The sequence below is a fragment of the Psammomys obesus genome, unplaced genomic scaffold (assembly GCF_907164565.1).
Source record: "Psammomys obesus unplaced genomic scaffold, mPsaObe1.curated_primary_1811, whole genome shotgun sequence".
In the NCBI taxonomy this organism is placed as follows: Eukaryota; Metazoa; Chordata; class Mammalia; order Rodentia; family Muridae; genus Psammomys; species Psammomys obesus.
Genome location: NW_026585797.1, coordinates 23,385,799 through 23,403,730, shown reverse-complemented (window position 1 = coordinate 23,403,730; position 17,932 = coordinate 23,385,799). Strand labels below are relative to the sequence as shown.

The 17,932-nt window shown below is 37.1% G+C and overlaps 1 protein-coding gene across 1 annotated transcript in view; it reads right to left on the bottom strand.

Annotated features, from left to right (window-relative positions):
* Themis (thymocyte selection associated) overlaps positions 1-17,932 on the bottom strand; it is a 203,624-nt gene that overhangs the window by 90,338 nt on the left and 95,354 nt on the right. The window contains exon 4 of the mRNA XM_055599474.1: positions 1,882-2,933. Within this exon, the coding sequence (XP_055455449.1) occupies positions 1,882-2,933 (1,052 nt within the window). The remainder of the gene's footprint in view (positions 1-1,881; positions 2,934-17,932) is intronic.

Genomic DNA, 17,932 nt, shown 5'->3' with positions numbered 1-17,932 from the left:
CTCTGGGAAGTTAGCTATACAGATCTTTGGATGCATACTATTATTCTGCCCACTAATAAAAAAAAAATCCACTTCTCACCTTGAAGCAGGCAAGACTAGAGAATGGTTTGTCACTTGGCACTCTACTTGTCTTGGGTTATGAATACACCCCACACACACATCAGGAACTTGGCCACCTGAGACCTTTACCTCACACATACTACACACACACACACACACACACACACACACACACACACACACACATATGTCTGAACAATGCACCTAGCAATCTGTTAGCCATTCCCTATTTACCTTCATATGCCCGTATATAATTAAATTCAGATGCATGCTGAAGGGACACCCACAGTGAACAAAGCCTATGTAAGCTTGTCAATCAAAATGGACATAAACTATGTCCACAGTAACCACAGACATGCCTAGAAGCCAATAAGATGGCAAGATGGCGGCATTCCACAAACTGAGTGTGCCTCTCCCCAGGTATGCCAAATAAACAACCTTTGGACCCTATGAAGGAATGCCTCAAACTATAATGGAGCACTTCAATATCTTCAGCCATGTGGCCCACCATAACTTTTAATACTGTATTTTTTAAATCTATTCTGTTTGGCTTTGAATAATGTTTTCTTGCTATTTCCTTTGCAAATATGTGTAAGTTTTTCACTTCATTTTTGAAATAAGATGCCAAGAATCTTGGAACACTAGACCTTTGCCTTAGTACCATTCCACTCAGTGAGAAAAAAAAAATTGTTAAGAATCAAAGAAATCTTTCATGTTGGCTATTCAGTATTATTTGGAACTGTTTCATTTTGTAATTTTTTAAAATTATTTTTCCAGAAATTAAATTTTGTTGGTATTACTGTTTTTTTCTAGAAAATTAGTTTAGTGATCCTTAAGGATTTAACCCTTAGAATACAATTAGAACAATCTTTGATACACACACTTGCAAACACATCAACATGCATATGAGTCTTGATGCCCAGCATTACAATCTTTCCTAAATATGAGGAGTGAACAGAAAGTATCTCTTTACTAATTGCTTCATTTTCCTTATGCTTCCAGCACAACATCTTCTGGGGCAGAACACATTTCTGTCACCCAGCATAGAACCTCAGGCACACACACACACACACACACACACACACAGACACACACACACAATGCATGTCCTGGGTAAACTTGTTTCAGGCAGCTAGTAGGGAGTGTTCAAGAGATTAAACTACTTCCCAACATCTTGAGTGGCTGTGCCTCTGTTATTTCCATAGAGATCCCCTAGTGCCTGTAGGTTTATTGATTTTATTTTTCAATAGAACTGTTAAAGATTACAATTCTAAGAGGCATTATGTGGGCAGATGCTCTCATTCTCACACACAGTTCTGCCAAGATTATTTTTACATCTTTCTGCTCATAAAACAAAATGAAGACATGTGTTAGAGATGCATGTTACCAGGAAACTGTCCCCACCCCCCAAAAGATGGGAGTTTATGGTATGCTCATTTCCTGGGTGAAGTATTAAGATAATTCCACCTGACAAAAAAATGAACCACATTTCCAAAATAAATGAGATGTTCTTCTGAGGCATCTTATTAACATGTATAATCACCAAAACGCATTCGAATGGCAATTTGCACAGTCATATCTAAATGTCATACTCTATTTCTAACTCAACATAGATCTCATGCCACATCTACTGGTGAAGCATCAAAGTACAAAATGCTGCAACAGCTTCTGCTCTGTCGATGTTCATTCATCTAGCACATACCAGACAGGCTTGTTCTGAATTGGTATAAAAGAAAAGAAAACAAGCAAAAGGCAAACTCAGAAGCAACTCAAAATGTATTACCTCAAAAAAAGAGGAAATGTGTGAAATCACAGTCTTACCTTGGGAGACTTGGGCAGATCTATTGCTCTTTCTTCTGCTAAGCTGAGCAAGGTTAACTTCATTTCCTCTGCTGAGGGATGCTTGGGAGGGCGAGGCGGGGGACGTGCAACGGAGCTTTCATACCTCCTCATCATGTAATACTGTTCTTCTGTGATCTCTTCTACCAGACTCCTAACTTGAAATGGCCCCGAATCGATAGACAAACTACTACCACTAACTAACTGAACAGTTATATTCAAGCGGCCCATAGGAATTTCCCAACATTCTCCAGGGTTGGCAAAATCACTGATAACTAGGTAAGAGTCTGTGATATCCTCCTCCAACTGCAGTCCTGGGGTAGCTGCCAAAATGTCATCCTCAATGAAGAGATCTCTCACAGACACCTTCACATTGAAGGGCCAGCTGAACTGTGTACAGAGCTCAGAAATCTGGTACTGTTTCTTATCATGAATCACCTCCACAAAACCTCCTTCCATGTACAGAGGAAGCCGTGCCACTTCTTTGGACTTACTGAGGATTTTTTCACAGGTGAGAACGTTCACTTCTCTTGTTCCCTCAAATACAACTTCTGTGGTCTCTGAATGATACACTAGAAACTGGTCCCCAGCAGACACAGAGGACAGTTCCTTGTGAAGTGTATGGAAGGTTTTGGTGGCTACTACATGGAGAGTTTCCTTCTTACTCTCAGATATCTGCAGGTCATAGGCCGTTGGGAACTCCCGGGGTCTCCTTTTGAACTTGCCTTTGTAGCTTCTAGGGATTAAGAAGTGTCTTTTAGGGAAATTGCTTCGAATTTCTGAAGCTAAGATCCTCGAAGCCTGGTACTTTTTGTGGATGACAATGGTTTTCCCAGGCTGTAAAATACTTCTGGGCAGTTGGTTCCCTTGTGAGACTTCGATGACTTCCACCACTATAGGAAACTCTTTGCTGGTCATTTCAAAAAGATCTTCAGTAGACAGCAACTGAAGAAACCAGCTGGCATCATAAGAGTCAGTGATATCTTTGACTTCAACGTCTAACGTGGGAAGAATCCGGACTATGTCCTTTTGAACTACAAATGAAAAAGAAAAGACAACTGACATTTTGTTCAAAGTGCTTTTAGTGCAATGGTCTATGGTACCATAGATAAATTTCACTTAAGAGGGAAAAAGGAACTCAAATAATCATGTTATAATTTTCCTTGGTGTGATTTTTAGTTTTGAAATTGTATAATGAAAACAATGATACATATACCGATGTATTCTATTTTACAAATAGATGTTCTCTAATCCCTCATATCTCTGTATACCTTATCAAAAGTCACTTCCTCTCTACTAATACAAATGGTAGTCACTCTCTTGACTCAAATTCTTACATTTATGCATGTTTTATAACTTGTATAATCATATAAATAAATGTTCATATAGATATGTAAGTCTTACCGTTTGATTTTAATTAATGTTTATGAGATCCAAGGTTCATATGTAAAATTATTATAGAAATCAGTTTAGTAATTTCTACAAAGCTCTGTATAAGGCACCAAACAGAACCCTTAAACAAATCTTATAATTCAGAATAAAACAATACAAAAAAAAACCCACAAAATGTAAGTATGGAATAAGAGACAGTTTTTTTTTTTCTTCTTGAAATAAGGTTTCTCTGTGTAGCCTTGACTGTACTGTGCATGCTTTCTAGACCAGGCTGGCCCCATATTTACTGAGATCCACCTGCCTCTGCTTCCCAGAGTGCTGGGATTATAGGCGTGCACAACCATGTTTGGCGAGATAGATCTCTCTTAAATTTCAAAGTTAACTTTTTCCACTATGCTCTATTTTACCTAAGTAGAAACAGTGTTAAGGGACAGGTCACAGTCAAAGGATACACATGGTAAAATGGTGAGTTTAACACAACTATGTCACAAAGGACAAGTAAGTCTGTTCTAAGAAGTCTTGAGACTTTGAAGCCACTTAAAACATTGTGTTCACATTATTCCATTGCTCTCCAGGTAGTAATTTTAAATATTATTTTAAAATGTTCTTGAATTAAAACAATTTTATGATAGCATATTTTTACAACTTTCTAATACAAGCTTTATAAGCATTTTCATAAATTCATATTGTTCCCTACTTTCTCTAGTCATTGTATATAAAGTGTTCTTTTTATTTATTTATTTATTTAGGTTGGTTGGTTATGGATTTTGAGGGTGGGGCAGCAGTTGGGTTGAACTGGGTTGAGTTGTATGTTATGGGATTTCTTATTGGTGTGTGTTTGTTTGAGACAGGGCCTAACTTCCAAAGCTCAAGGATCATTGCTGAACAGGGTTCAGGTAGACTATAAGACCCAGAGGTAGTGGATGGCTACAAGGAAACAGAGTTTTCTGAATACAATCGGCAGCTGTAATATGAACTCACAGCATTTTTTCTCTTTTTTATTTTTTGTTATCATTTATTACAATTTATTCAATTTGTATCCCAGTTGTGGCCCCCTTCCTTGTCTCTTCCTAATCTCACCCTTCCTCCCTCCCTCTTCTCCCACTATGCCCCTCCCATAGTCCACTCGTAGGGGAGGTCCTCCTCCCCTTCTGTTTGACCCTAGACTGTCAGATCTCATCACAAGTGGCTGCATTGTCTTCATGATCTATGCAAATGCAATATTTTGTAATCAGCCCCAATCACAACACAGAGAGGGCAGAGAGGCCTGGAGTACCGCTCCAAGCTGAGAAGCTATTGGTAGTTGATTACTGCTGTGGAAGAGGATTAAGAATTCTGGCTTCTTGTAGCTCTAATATACCCTACTGGGTGGCTGTATGCCTGAGTATACATAAGCTGCACTAATTGACTTGACGGCTTTAAAAGAAATACGGAAGAGGGAGGATGAACATGATCAAAACATGATGTATGAAAATCTCAAATTAATTTAAAAAACATTAAAAAATAAATAGAAATAATGAAGGTTAGGTCAGTAGGTAGGTCAGTAATTGGACACAGAAAATTTAAATACAGGGGTTAGGCATCTTGGCCTGAGATTTCTCCAGAGACCATGAAATTCTCCAAAAATAATAAAGCCATTCTCTGTCCACTGCACACACTATGAAACAATGTAAGTAGGGATATGGCTTGCATTATGGCCCTGGAATTCAGATGGGATAATTCAGAGATTCCCTCCCCCATAACAAAAGGCATTTAGTACACAAATTCTAATTGTTCCATATTTAAAAAATAGTACAACATTAGCATGGCCATCTAGAGCTCATGCTAGAATTCTGACAACTGGTCAATTTTATTTAATTAACAAGGTTTTAGCTTTGAATTTGCCTGAAATTCAAGAAGCTTCATGACACATATTCTTAATTTAAGGAATAAGCTTTATAAAATGAACTGTAAAATAAGTAAATTTGGGGAGCATTTTTTTCTTAGAGCTCTTCTCTTTGTTATTTATTTTAAATGATCCTACAAATTTTACACAGCTCCATTATAGAGGTCACCATTTATTCTGTTTCATTTTTCTTCTAAATAAAATATTATTTTTTCATGCTATGTCATTATGAACTCTGTAATAAAGAATATATGTGATATGAAACAAATTGTATGGATGTATTTTCAGATGCCCAATAAATGATAATGTTTGAAAATAATCACATGTAATATAGAATAAAAACTTTTCTAGGCTTTCATGTTTTAAATTTTCAAGATCATGGTGAAGTATGAACATCTATATGTGACAGATCCAGCCAGATAATGCTCTTGGGTTGCATGTATTGATTTACATCTATTTGCACATATAGTAGGAGTCTCAAATTTAACATTCTTGAAGTGAAGTCTGCTGTTCCCACAAAGTGAACAGTACCCAATGCTTTCTCTATCTCCTTTATCTCTCTTCATTCTACCAATCTTAGAGACATCTTCAATTTCCTCTTTTTTCTACTACTTGAGGACCCAGATACAATCAAGACAATTCTTTCGTATGCGACATCTTTTTTACCTGGCTTGTTAAAAGTCTTCCTAATGAGTCTTCGTAATGTCAGATCTCAAAAGAGTAGCCAGGGATTCTTTTTGAATGCTACATTAATTATATCTACCATCTGTTCACAGAACCACAATATCAAATAAATCCAAGTCCTTGATATTACTTTGATCTTGTCTGCTAAATTACCTCACTCTAACTCATTGCTCTCTCTTTCTCTGAGCTCTTGCTGTCAATCCTTTTTTTTTCTTTGCATGCTCTGTTTCTTCCTCCTGTAGTTCCTCTGACTAAATGCTTTCATGGCCTACCCCTCTTCCTCTTCAAGACTGCTCATACGTTGCCCCTTGAATGTGATCTACTCTAACAATTCTGCTTAAAATTATAGCCCTTGCATGCCTTGTGTCCTTCTCCATTTCTAGACTTTCCATGTTTTCCTTTACTTTCAATCACTTCACAGAAAATGCATGTTCATTATGATCAGTTTCTATAATTTATTACCTTAAATTAGAACATATCAACATATTCAGTATGCAATTTTTCTATTTTTGTTTCCTCAAATTAGAACATATTCACCAAGATCAGAAGTCTTTTATTGTTTTCCCATTAATATATTACAGTCTAGAATGATGTCTCCATCATAGTGGATAAAGAATCAAATGAAAAGCAGTTGTCATCCCAGTGTCCTTTGAGTGAACACTAAAAGTAATAATTAGGTAAATTATACTTTAATTTAAATTTTAATTAGGTAAAAATAGTTTTACTGTCAAAACATGGAGATTTCATGTAAGACAAATCTCTTAAAGCTAAACTTCAATGATCTACTCTATGAAATGACTATTTGTCAAATTTTTATAAGATAATAGGAATGTAAGAGTCTAAAAACATTGGCAAAGTGAAGTCTTTTATGCCCAAAGTTTTGTTCTTTAGTGAAAAAAAAAATAAACAAATCACTTTGTATATGCTTAAACACACAGGAAAATAGCATTAGCAGTATGCTTTACTACCATCAGAGAATGGAGGTCTTGAGGAATCATGACACTGAAAACTAAAATATAAGTGATACGGAGTCCCAGTTCACTTCAAGAAGAACCTCTGCTGGAGGCCAGAAACAGATAAGAATGCTAATGCTAAGTGCTATTAATTAGTTCCTGGAATCTAAGAGAGAACTGGAGACTAACCATGGGGGCTGTGCTTTGCAGGGCCTCCTACTCTTTCCGCAGCCTTCTTTCCAGAAACCACAGTCAGTTCTTTAGGGGAAGATTTGAGAAAACCCCCCTTTGCATTTTGCAAGGTGAAAAAAAGGGCTGTTATCAAAGCCTCTGATGTCCTTAAAGGACTGATTTAGGGACTAATTTTTTATCAGAGCCCAGCCAGCATGTGGGGTTTTACCAAAGCCTAACCAACTGGAAAGAAAGGAATTACCTAACCCAAATCAACTTTACTTTAGGCTCTTCATGGGAAAGAGGAAATACCCAAAAACCTCTATTTCCACATAGGGGAGGGGGAATTCCCAACTCCAACTCAGGATGGGCAGTCTGTCACCCTTGTAGGAGAGGGGGAAATGCTGAGAAACCCTTATGAAAACCATATCCCAGATGTGAAGGCTTAATGAATGACTAAGCCCTAATTATAAGATACCACAAAACACTACCCATGAAAATTCTTGACTACTCCTACACGTTAATGGAATTCTGAATAAGAGAATGACATTAAGATGTTAGGGACAAAGAAGTCCCTAGGGAAATGCAAGCTGGACTAAATAAAGACACTATAGGGAATTTTAGCCTTTGACACAGCTAGGGCATACACAGTTATAAATTTTAGCCTTTGACACAGTTATAGCATCTACCTTCTTCCTAGCCACAGAAACCTCACACTTTCTCTATTTAACTTTGTTTCTTTCGCTAGAAACATCTTATCTGGCATCCCACTGTGAATAACTATAATATATGTAGTGAAAGACAAAAGAAAAACCCGAAGGAACAAAGCAGCCGTCAAAACCAAATGCAAGTTGAATGCATGCCTGGGCTACATGAGACCTTGATTATCAACAAACCAGTAACAATCAAGAAACAAACCAAATTCAAATATGGAAGAGATTTTGGAACTATCAGACCAAGTAAGTATTTAATGAGTGATCAATAAGCAAAGAGAGACACTGAAGGAAAAAAGGATGGGTAATGTAAGAGAGAGTTCTAGGAAAGTTCTAGGAAAAGAGCAACTGGAACAGAAACAAAGAATGACTTGATCGCTTACACAATAGACTAGATACTGCCAAAGAAAAGAATTGAGAAGTTGGAAGATAAGCCAATAAAACAAAAGGGTTGAAAAGAATGAAACATGATAGCCAAGAATTATGGGACAGATACAAAAGATGCAACACACAAGTCAAGGGAACACTAGGAAGAAGAAAAAGAGGAAAAAGAAGATATATTAGAAATAACAGCAGAATGTTTTCCAAAATTTATGACATGGGCAACACTAAGCAATACATACCAAAAATCTCTACCTAGGAATATCATGTTCAAATAACATAAAGAAGTAAAAAAAAAAAAAAAGAAGAAGTCATGAAGCTCTTTGCTCTGAGCCAACACATTTCCTTCTTAGCAGGAGGCTCACTAAGTTTGAGCAAATAAGTAAAACTTAATATCCTAAGTTTTAAAAGTGGGTAAAATTAGGGGAAGATATAATAAAACAGATTATGGTCATCCATAAAGAAATACAGGAAGATGCAGCCAAACAGTTTGTGACATTCAGAGAGGAAATGATTAAATCACTTAAAAAAATAAAAGAAACAGAGGAATGTTCAAACAAACAGCTAAAATAATTGAAGGAAAATACAGACCGATAGGTGAAGTAAATAAACAAAACGGTTCAAGATCTGAAGATAGAATTGGAAAAATTAAAGAAAACACAAATAGAGGAAATCATGGAGAGGGAGAACCTAGGAAAGAAAACAGGAACTACAGAGGTAAGCATAACCAATAGAATACAAGAGATGAAAGAATCTCAGGTGTGGAAGATACAATGGAAGAAATGGATGTATCCATCAAAGAAAATGATAAATCTAAAAAATTCCTCATACAAACCATCCAAGAAATCCAAGACAACATAAAAAGACAAAACCTAAGAATAATAGGAATAGAGGAAAAAGAAGATTCCCTCCTCCAAGGCTCAGAAAATATTTTCAACAAAATCATTGAAGAAAATTTCCCCAACTTAAAGGGGAGTCCTATAAGAATACAAGAGGCCTACAGAACCCCTAATAAATTAGACCAGAAAAGAAAATCCTCCCGTCACATAATAATCAAAACAGTAAGTATACAGAACAAAGAAAAAATACTAAAAGCTGCAAGGGAAAAAGGCCAAGTAACATATAATGGCAAACCCATCAGAATCACACCTGACTTCTCAACAGAAACTATGAAAGCCAGAAGAGGCTGGACAGATATCATGCAGACCCTAAGAGAAGACAGATGGCAGCCTAGGCTACTGTACCCAACAGAACTCTCAGTCCTCATAGACAGATAAAACAAGATATTCAACGACAAAAACAAATTTCAACAATACCTACACACAAATCCAGTGTTACCGAGGATACTAGAAGGAAAAATACAACCCAAGAAAACTAACTACTTTCAAGAAAACACAGGAAATAAATAATTTCACTACAACAAAATAAAAAGTAGCCAAACACACAAGCATCAATATCAAAGGATCTAACAGCCACTGGTCATTAATCTCCCTCAACATCAATGGACTCAATTCTCCAATAAAGACACTGACTAACAGAATGAATGTGGAAACAAGACCCAACAATCTGTTGCATACAAGAAATACACCTAAATCACAAAGATAGACATTACCTGAGAGTAAAGGGCTGTAGGAAGGATTTCCAAGCAAATGGAACGAAGAAGCAAGCAGGAGTAGCCACTCTAATATCTAATAAAATAGATTTTCAACCAAAATTAATCAAAAGAGATAGAGAAAGACACTTCATACTCATCAAGGGAAAAAATCAACCAGGAATATATCACAATCCTGAACATCTATGCCCCAAATTCAAGGGCACCAACATTTGTAAAAGAAACTTTAATAAAACTTAAACCACACATACACCCCATACGTTAATAGTGGGAGATTTCAACACCCCACTTTCAACAAAGGACCGGTCAACAAAACAGAAATTAAACAAAGAAACAATAACTCTGGCAGAGATCATGGATCAAATGGACCTCATGGATATCTACAGAACCTTTCACCCAAACACAAAAGAATTTACCTTCTTCTCAGCACCTCATGGAACCTTCTACAAAATAGACCATATAGTTTGTCACAAACAAGACTCAACAGATACAAGAAGATTGAAATAATCCCTTGTATTCTATCTGATCACCATGGACTAAAGCTGGACCTCAATGAAAAAAATAGCAAAAGGCCTACACACACATGGAAACTGAACAACTTGCTACTAAATGACAGCTGGGTAAGAAGAAATAAAGAAAGAAATTAAAGTCTTCCTAGAATTCAATGAAAATGAAGGAATAACATACCCAAACTTATGGGACATGATGAAAGCAGTGCTAAGAGGAAAGTTCATAGCACTAAGTGCCTTCAAGAAGAAATTCAGAACATCTTATGTAAGCAACTTAATGGCTTACTTAAAAGCACAAAAAAAAAAAAAAAAAAAAAAAAAAAAGAAGCAGACACACCAAAGAGGAGTAGACGGCTGGAAATAATCAAACTCAGGGCTGAAATCAATAAATTAGAAACAAATAAAACAATTTAAAGAATCAATGAAACAAGAGCTGGTTCTTTGAGAAAATCAACAAGATAGACAAACCCTTAACCAAACTAACTAAAAGGCAGAAAAAAACTATTCAAATCAACAAAATCAGAAACGAAAAGGGGGACATAACCACAAACACTGTAAAAATCCAAACAATAATTAGATCTTACTTCCAAAGTCTATATGCCACAAAATTAGAAAATCTAAATGAAATGGAAAATTTTTTTGACTGATTTTACATGTCAAAGCTGAATCAAGACCAGGTAAACCAATTAAATAGTCCTATATCCCCTAAGGAAATAGAAGCTGTCATCAAAAGTCTACCATGCAAAAGAAGCCCAGGGCCAGATGGCTTTGGTGCAGAATTCTACCAGACCTTCAAAGAAGAGCTAACACCAAAACTCTTCAAACTATTCCACAAGATAAAAACAGAGGAAACACTACCAAACTCATTCTATGAAGCCAAGGTCACCTTGGTACCTAAACCACACAAAGACCCAACAAAGAAAGAAAATTTCAGGCCAATCTCCCTCATGAACATCAATGCAAAAATACTCAACAAAATACTTGCAACAGAATCCAAGAACACATCAAAGATATCATCCACTAAGACCAAGTAGGCTTCATGCCAGGCATGCAGGGGTGGTTCAATATACGGAAATCCATCAATGTGATCCACCATATAAACAAACTGAAAGAGAAAAACCACACGATCCTCTCCTTAGATGCTGAAAAGGCATTTGAAAAACTCCCACATCCATTCATATTTAAAGTCTTGGAGAAATCAGGGATACATGGCACATACCTGAAAGTAGTAAAGGAAATATACAGCAAGCCTATAGCCAATATCAAACTCAATGGAGAGAAACTTAAATCATTCCCACTGAAATCAGGAACAAGGCAAGGCTGCCCACTCTCTCCATATCTCTTTAACATTGTTCTTAAAGTCCTTGCTAGAGGAATAAGACAATTGAAGGAGATCAAGGGGATACAGATGGGAAAGGAAGAAGTCAAATTATCACTATTTGCAGATGATATGATAGTATACATGAGTGACCCCAAAAACTCTAACAGGGAACTCCTACAGCTGATAAACACTTTCAGCAAAGTGGCCGGATACAAAATTAACTCAAAGAAATCAGTAGCACTCCTGTATACAAAAGACAAAAGCTGCCAAGAAAGAAATTAGGGAAACAGCATCCTTCACAATAGCCACAAAGGACATAAAGTACCTTGGTGTGAACCTAACCAAGCAAGTCAAAGACTTGTATAAAAAAAGAAATTCCAGTCTCTAAAGACAGAATTAGAAGAAGATATGAGAAGATGGAAAGATCTCCCATGCTCATGGCTTAGCAGGATTAATATAATAAAAATGGCCATCTTACCAAAAGCATCTACAGAGTCAATGCAATTGACAATGTAATCATATTACAAACAGAATTCTTTACAGACTTTGAAAGAAAAATTTTCACCTTCATATGAAACAACAAGAAACCCAGAATTGCTAAAACAATTCTCCACAGTAAAAGATCCTCAGGAGGTATCTCCATCCCTGATCTCAAACTGTACTATAGAGCAACAATACTAAAGACTGCATGGTACTGGCATAGAAATAGACTGATAGATCAATGGAATTGAATAGAAGACCCTGACATAAATCCACACACTCATGGATACATGATTTTTTTATAAATATGCTAAAACCATTCAATGGAAAAAAGACAGCATCTTCATCAAATGGTGCTGTCTAACTGGATGTAGAAAAATGCAAACAGATCCATACTTATCACCCTGCACAAAACTAAAGTCCAAGTGTATCAAAGAACTCAACATAAAACCAGACACACTAAACCGCTTAGAAGAAAAAATGGGGAAGAGCCTTGAACTCATTGGCACAGGAGAAAACTTCCTGAACAGAACACCAACAGCACTGGCTCTAAGAGCAACAATCAATACATGGGACCTCATGAAACTGAAAAGCTTCTGTAAAGCAAAAAGCACTGTCGTCAGAACAAAATGACAGTCTACAGATTGGGAAAGGATCTTCACCAACCCTATATCTGGCAAAGGACTAATATCCAGTATATATAAAGAACTATAGAAGTTAAACAGCAACAAATCAAGTAATCCAATTAAAAAATGAGGTAAAGAGCTAAACAGAGAATTCTCAATAGAGGAATATTGAATGGCATAGAAACACTTAAAGAAATGCTCAACCTCATTAACCACCAGGAAAATGCAAATCAAAACGACCCTAAGATTTCACCCATCAGAATGGCTAAGATAAAAAACTCAAGAGCAACACATGCTGGAGAGGTTGTGGAGATAGGGAGATCCTCCTCCACTGCTGGTGGGAATGTAAACTTGTACAACCACTTTGGAAATCAATCTGGCGCTTTCTCAGACAACTAGAAATAGCACTTCCTCAAGATCCAACTATACCACTCCTAGGTATATACCCAAAAGAGTCTCAAGTACACAATAAGGACATTTGCTGAACCATGTTTGTAGCAGCCTTATTTGTAAAAGCCAGAAGCTGGAAACAGCCCAGATGCCCCTCAGTGGAGGAATGGATGCACAAATTGTGGTATACCTATACAATGGAATATTACTCAGCAATAAAAAACAAGGAAACCATGCAATTTGCAGGTAAATGGTAGGATCTGGAAAAGATCATCCTGAGTGAGCTATCCCAGAAGCAGAAAGATGCACATGGTATATACTCATTCATATAGACATATAATATAGGATAAACCTACTAAAATCTGTACACCTAAAGAAACCAATCAAGGAGGACTCTTGCTAAAATGCTCAATCCCTATCCAGAAAGGCAAAGAGGATGGACATCAGAAGAAGGAGAAAAGAGGGAACAAGTCAGGAGCCTGACACAGAGGATCTCTGAAAGGCTCTGCCCTGCAGACTATCAATGTAGATGTTGAGACTTATGGGCAACCTTTGGGTAGAGTGCAGGGAATCTTAGGAAAGAAGTGGGAAACAGTAAGATCTGGAGAAGACAGGAACTCCACAAGGAGACCAACAGAACCAAAAATATCTGAGCACAGGAGTCTTTTCTGAGACTGATAATCCAACCAAGGACTATGCATGGAGATAACCTAAGATCCCTGCACAGATGTAGCCCATGGCAGTTCAGTATCCAAGTGGGTTCCATTGTAATAGGAATAGGGACTGTCTCTGACATGAACTGATTGTTCTGCTCTTTAATTACCTCTCCCTGAGGGGGGAAGCAGCATTACCAAGCCACAGAAGAAGACAATGCAGCCACTCTTGATGAGACCTAATTCAGGAGGATCTGAAGGAAGGAAAAGAAATCCTCCCCTATCAGTGGACTTGGGGAGGGGCATACATACAGAGGGTGGAGGAAGGGAGGAATTGGGACAGGAGGAGGGAGGAAACCACAGGGGGGATACAAAGTGAATAAAGTGTAATTAATAAAGAATTTAAAAAAAAAAAACAGAAACAAAACAAAACAGAAAAAGAATAGTTGGACAAATAAAACATTCTATTTTCTAAATAAGATAAAAGTGGGTAGATGTAACTGCTCCTGTAGTGAGTACTGTTACATGAAAGGTCCCCCAGATCTCTTCTGCTCTTTAATTTTTCTCAGAAAAATGGTGTCAACTGCTTTTATTTAAGATATCCATAGCACAAGGAGGAAAATCTCATTTTAAATAAACTTATAAATCATTTTGCTTCCCCCAATTACATTTTGTAAAACATAGCTCTAGCTGTTTATGTGTATATGTGTGTGCACTTACATGAATTTAAGTGTGTGTGCGTTTGTGAGCATGCAAGCGTGTTATGAGTTCTCTTAACAATTGTTAAGAGAATTGTTATGTTACAATTGGAAGAATGAAACTCCTTCCCTGATAAAAACCAATGTAGAGAGAGTGTAAGCTGAGTTAGAAAATGTCACTTGCGGAAGTGTTGTCTTTGACTTCAAAATGATAGACAGATAAGACAGCAGTATCTCAGCATGAGAGGCATTCCTGGAGGTATTTGTTGCAAATTTTCTAGTTTGAAACTAGACTGAGGCAGAAGCAATATGTATTTGACAACCATAGTTTAGACTTTCCAAATCTTCCTTCTGGGTAAATATGAATTATTCTAGCTGGGTACGTTATCAGGTTATCCAAAGGGAATTGTTATGAAAAACAATTGATTCCATTTTCTCTAAAATACCAAGACTGCTTCCTCCCTAAGTTCCCGAGTCATTTCACCTCTCTTTCTCTCTTTCTCCTTGTTATTTCAGACAAAAATGCCCTCTGTTTAGAACAAATGTTATTCAAAGAGTCCCACCTTTCTGCATGCCCACCAGAGAGATGCTCTTATTTTAGTATGTGTTTTGAAGACCACACTGAAAGACTATCTTTCAAGAGAAAACAAAAAATTACATTTTATCTTGGTTGGTATCAGGAAATACACATTTCCTTGGATACATAATTTTCACTTGTAGAATACACAGAAATTTTGGCTCCAGTGGTCTCACTGAGATCAGGAAGGGAGGGGAGTTTCTACATGAACCGAGGTCTTATAAGTTCTTATATCCATGGTTTCTCTCCACTTACATTTCTCCTCTATTGTTATGTAAGGACCGGTGGTGATTACTTACTCATTGGCAAGTTTCCCTTTGTAAGTTTGATTTCTTCGTCAATTGCCTTTTAAGACTAAGGATTTGCTTTTCCACAAGGCATTTTTGTAAATTCCATCTTCACACATCAGCCAGCGAGTTGTTACAGTCTTAGAATGGATGGTGCTCTTTATTAGATCATCGTTGTGAGTCTTAGTAGTAATTTCTGAGTTCTGTATTGTACCCTACACTCAAATTCAATTTTGCTTTCTAGTTCAACCATTTTTACCTGAATTTTCTCGGTAATTATTTTGTGATTTTTTTCAAACTTTATTTCAAGTGAGCAAAGGTTACACTTTGCAGTTTTTCTAGATAATCTCTTTCAACTTATGTTCACATTTTATTCATTTTTTAAAGATTTTTACTTTAAACTTATTTTATCTATCTATCTATCTATCTATCTATCTATCTATCTATCTATCTATCTATTCATTTATATATTTATTTTGAGACCGGGTCTTATTATGTAGAACTGGATATCTTGGAACTCACATGTAGACCGGAGCAGCCTCAGACTCACAGAGATCTTCCTGCCTCTGCTGCCCAAGATTCAGATTAAAACTGTGTGCCACTATATCCAGTTAACACAGTTTCATGTTTTTAAACATAAAAGAAGCCAAAACCATTCAATGGAAAAAAGACAGCACCTTCAACAAATAGTGCTGGTCCAACTGGATGTCTACATGCAGAAAAATGAAAATACATCCATATTTATCACCCTGCACAAAACTAAAGTCCAAGTGGATCAAAGACCTCAACCTAAAACCATATACTCTAAAACAGTTAGAAGAAAAAGTGGGGAAGAGCCTTGAACTCATTGGCACAGGAGACAACTTCCTGAATTGAACACCAATAGCACAGGCTCTAAGAGCAATAATTAATAAATGGGGCCTCGGGAAACTGAAAAGCTTCTGTAAAGCAAAAGACACTGTTGTCAGAACAAAATGACAGCCTATAGATTAGGAAACCTATATCTGACAGAGGGCTGATATCCAGAATATATAAAGAACTAAAGAAGTTAAAAAGCAATAAATCAAACAATCCAATTAAAAAATGGGGTACAGAGCTAAACAAAGAATTCTCTGTAGAGGAATATGGAATGGCAGAGAAACATTTAAAGGGATGCTCAACAGCCTTAGCCATTAAAGAGATGCAAATCAAAATGACCCTGAGATTTCACCTTACACCCATCAAAATGGCTCAAATGACAAAAAATGCTGAAGAGGTTGTAGAGAAAGGGGAACCCTCCTCCATTGCTGGTGGGAATGTAAACTTGTACAACCACTTTGGAAATCAATCTGGCACTTTCTCAGTCAGTTAGGAATAGCGTTTCCTCAAGATCCAGCTATACTACTCCTAGGCATATCTCCAAAAGTTGCTCAAGTAGACAAGGACAATTGCTCAACCATGTTTGTAGCAGCTTTATTTGTAATAGCGAAAACCTGGAAACAACCCAGATGTCCATCAACGGAGGAATGGATACAGAAATTGTGGTACGTCTACACAATGGAATACTACTCAGCAATTAAAAACGAGGAAATCATGAAATTTGCAGGCAAATGGTGGATCTAGAAAAGATCATTCTGAGTGAGGTATCCCAGGAGCAGAAAGACGCACATTGTATTTACTCACTTATTTAGACCTATAAGATATGATAAACATAATGAAATCTATACATCTAAAAAAGATAAAAAAAGAAAGAGGACCCGGGGTAATATGGTCAATCCTCACTTAGAAAGACAAATGGGATGCACATTGGATGTAGGAGAAAACAAGTAACAGGACAGGAGCCTACCACAGAGGGCCTCTGAAAGACTCTATGTAGTAGTGTTTCAAAGATGATACTGAGACACATAACCAAACCTTCAGCAGGTTGCAGGGAATCATATGAAAGAAGGGGGAGTTAATATGACCTGGAGAGGACAGGAGCTCCACAAGGACCAAATATATTTGGGCGCAGGGGTCTTTTATGAAACTGTTTCTCCAACCAAGGACCATGTATGGATATAACCTAGAACCTCTGCTCAGATGTAGCCCATGGTACCCTAGTAAGGGAAACAGGGACTATTCCTGACATGAACTCAATGGCGGGCTTTTTGACCTCTCCATCCCCCAAGGGAGGAGCAGCCCTGCTAGGCCACAGAGGAGGACTTTGCAGCCAGTCTTGAAGATACCTGATAAACCAGGGTCAGATGATAGGGGAGGAGGTCCTCTCCTATCAGTGGATTTGGAAAGGGGCAGGAAGGAGGTGAGGCAGGAGGATTGGGAGAGAATGAGAGAGCAGGATACAGCCGGGATGAAAAGTTAATAAAATGTAACTAATAAAAGAATTGTTATAAACCTTGATATTTGAAAACAATGCCCCTCATTAAGAAATCAAGTCATATAAACTTTTAACAGTAAAACACTGTAAAATCAAAACAACATCACATATTTCCAATATACTACAAGATACAACAATCTTTCTGAAAAGGAAGAATAGGGGCATGGAAAGTATATTTGGGACCAAAGTAAAGGCAAAATCAAACACAAAGACACAACTGTTGCTTCATCCATAGAACCCATAACCCAGTTATGACCCATGAGATAGAATTTTATATTGATCCATACAGCTGAGAAAATATAAAACTCCAAACATCACACATACATTTTCCTTAATATGTCTGAAGAC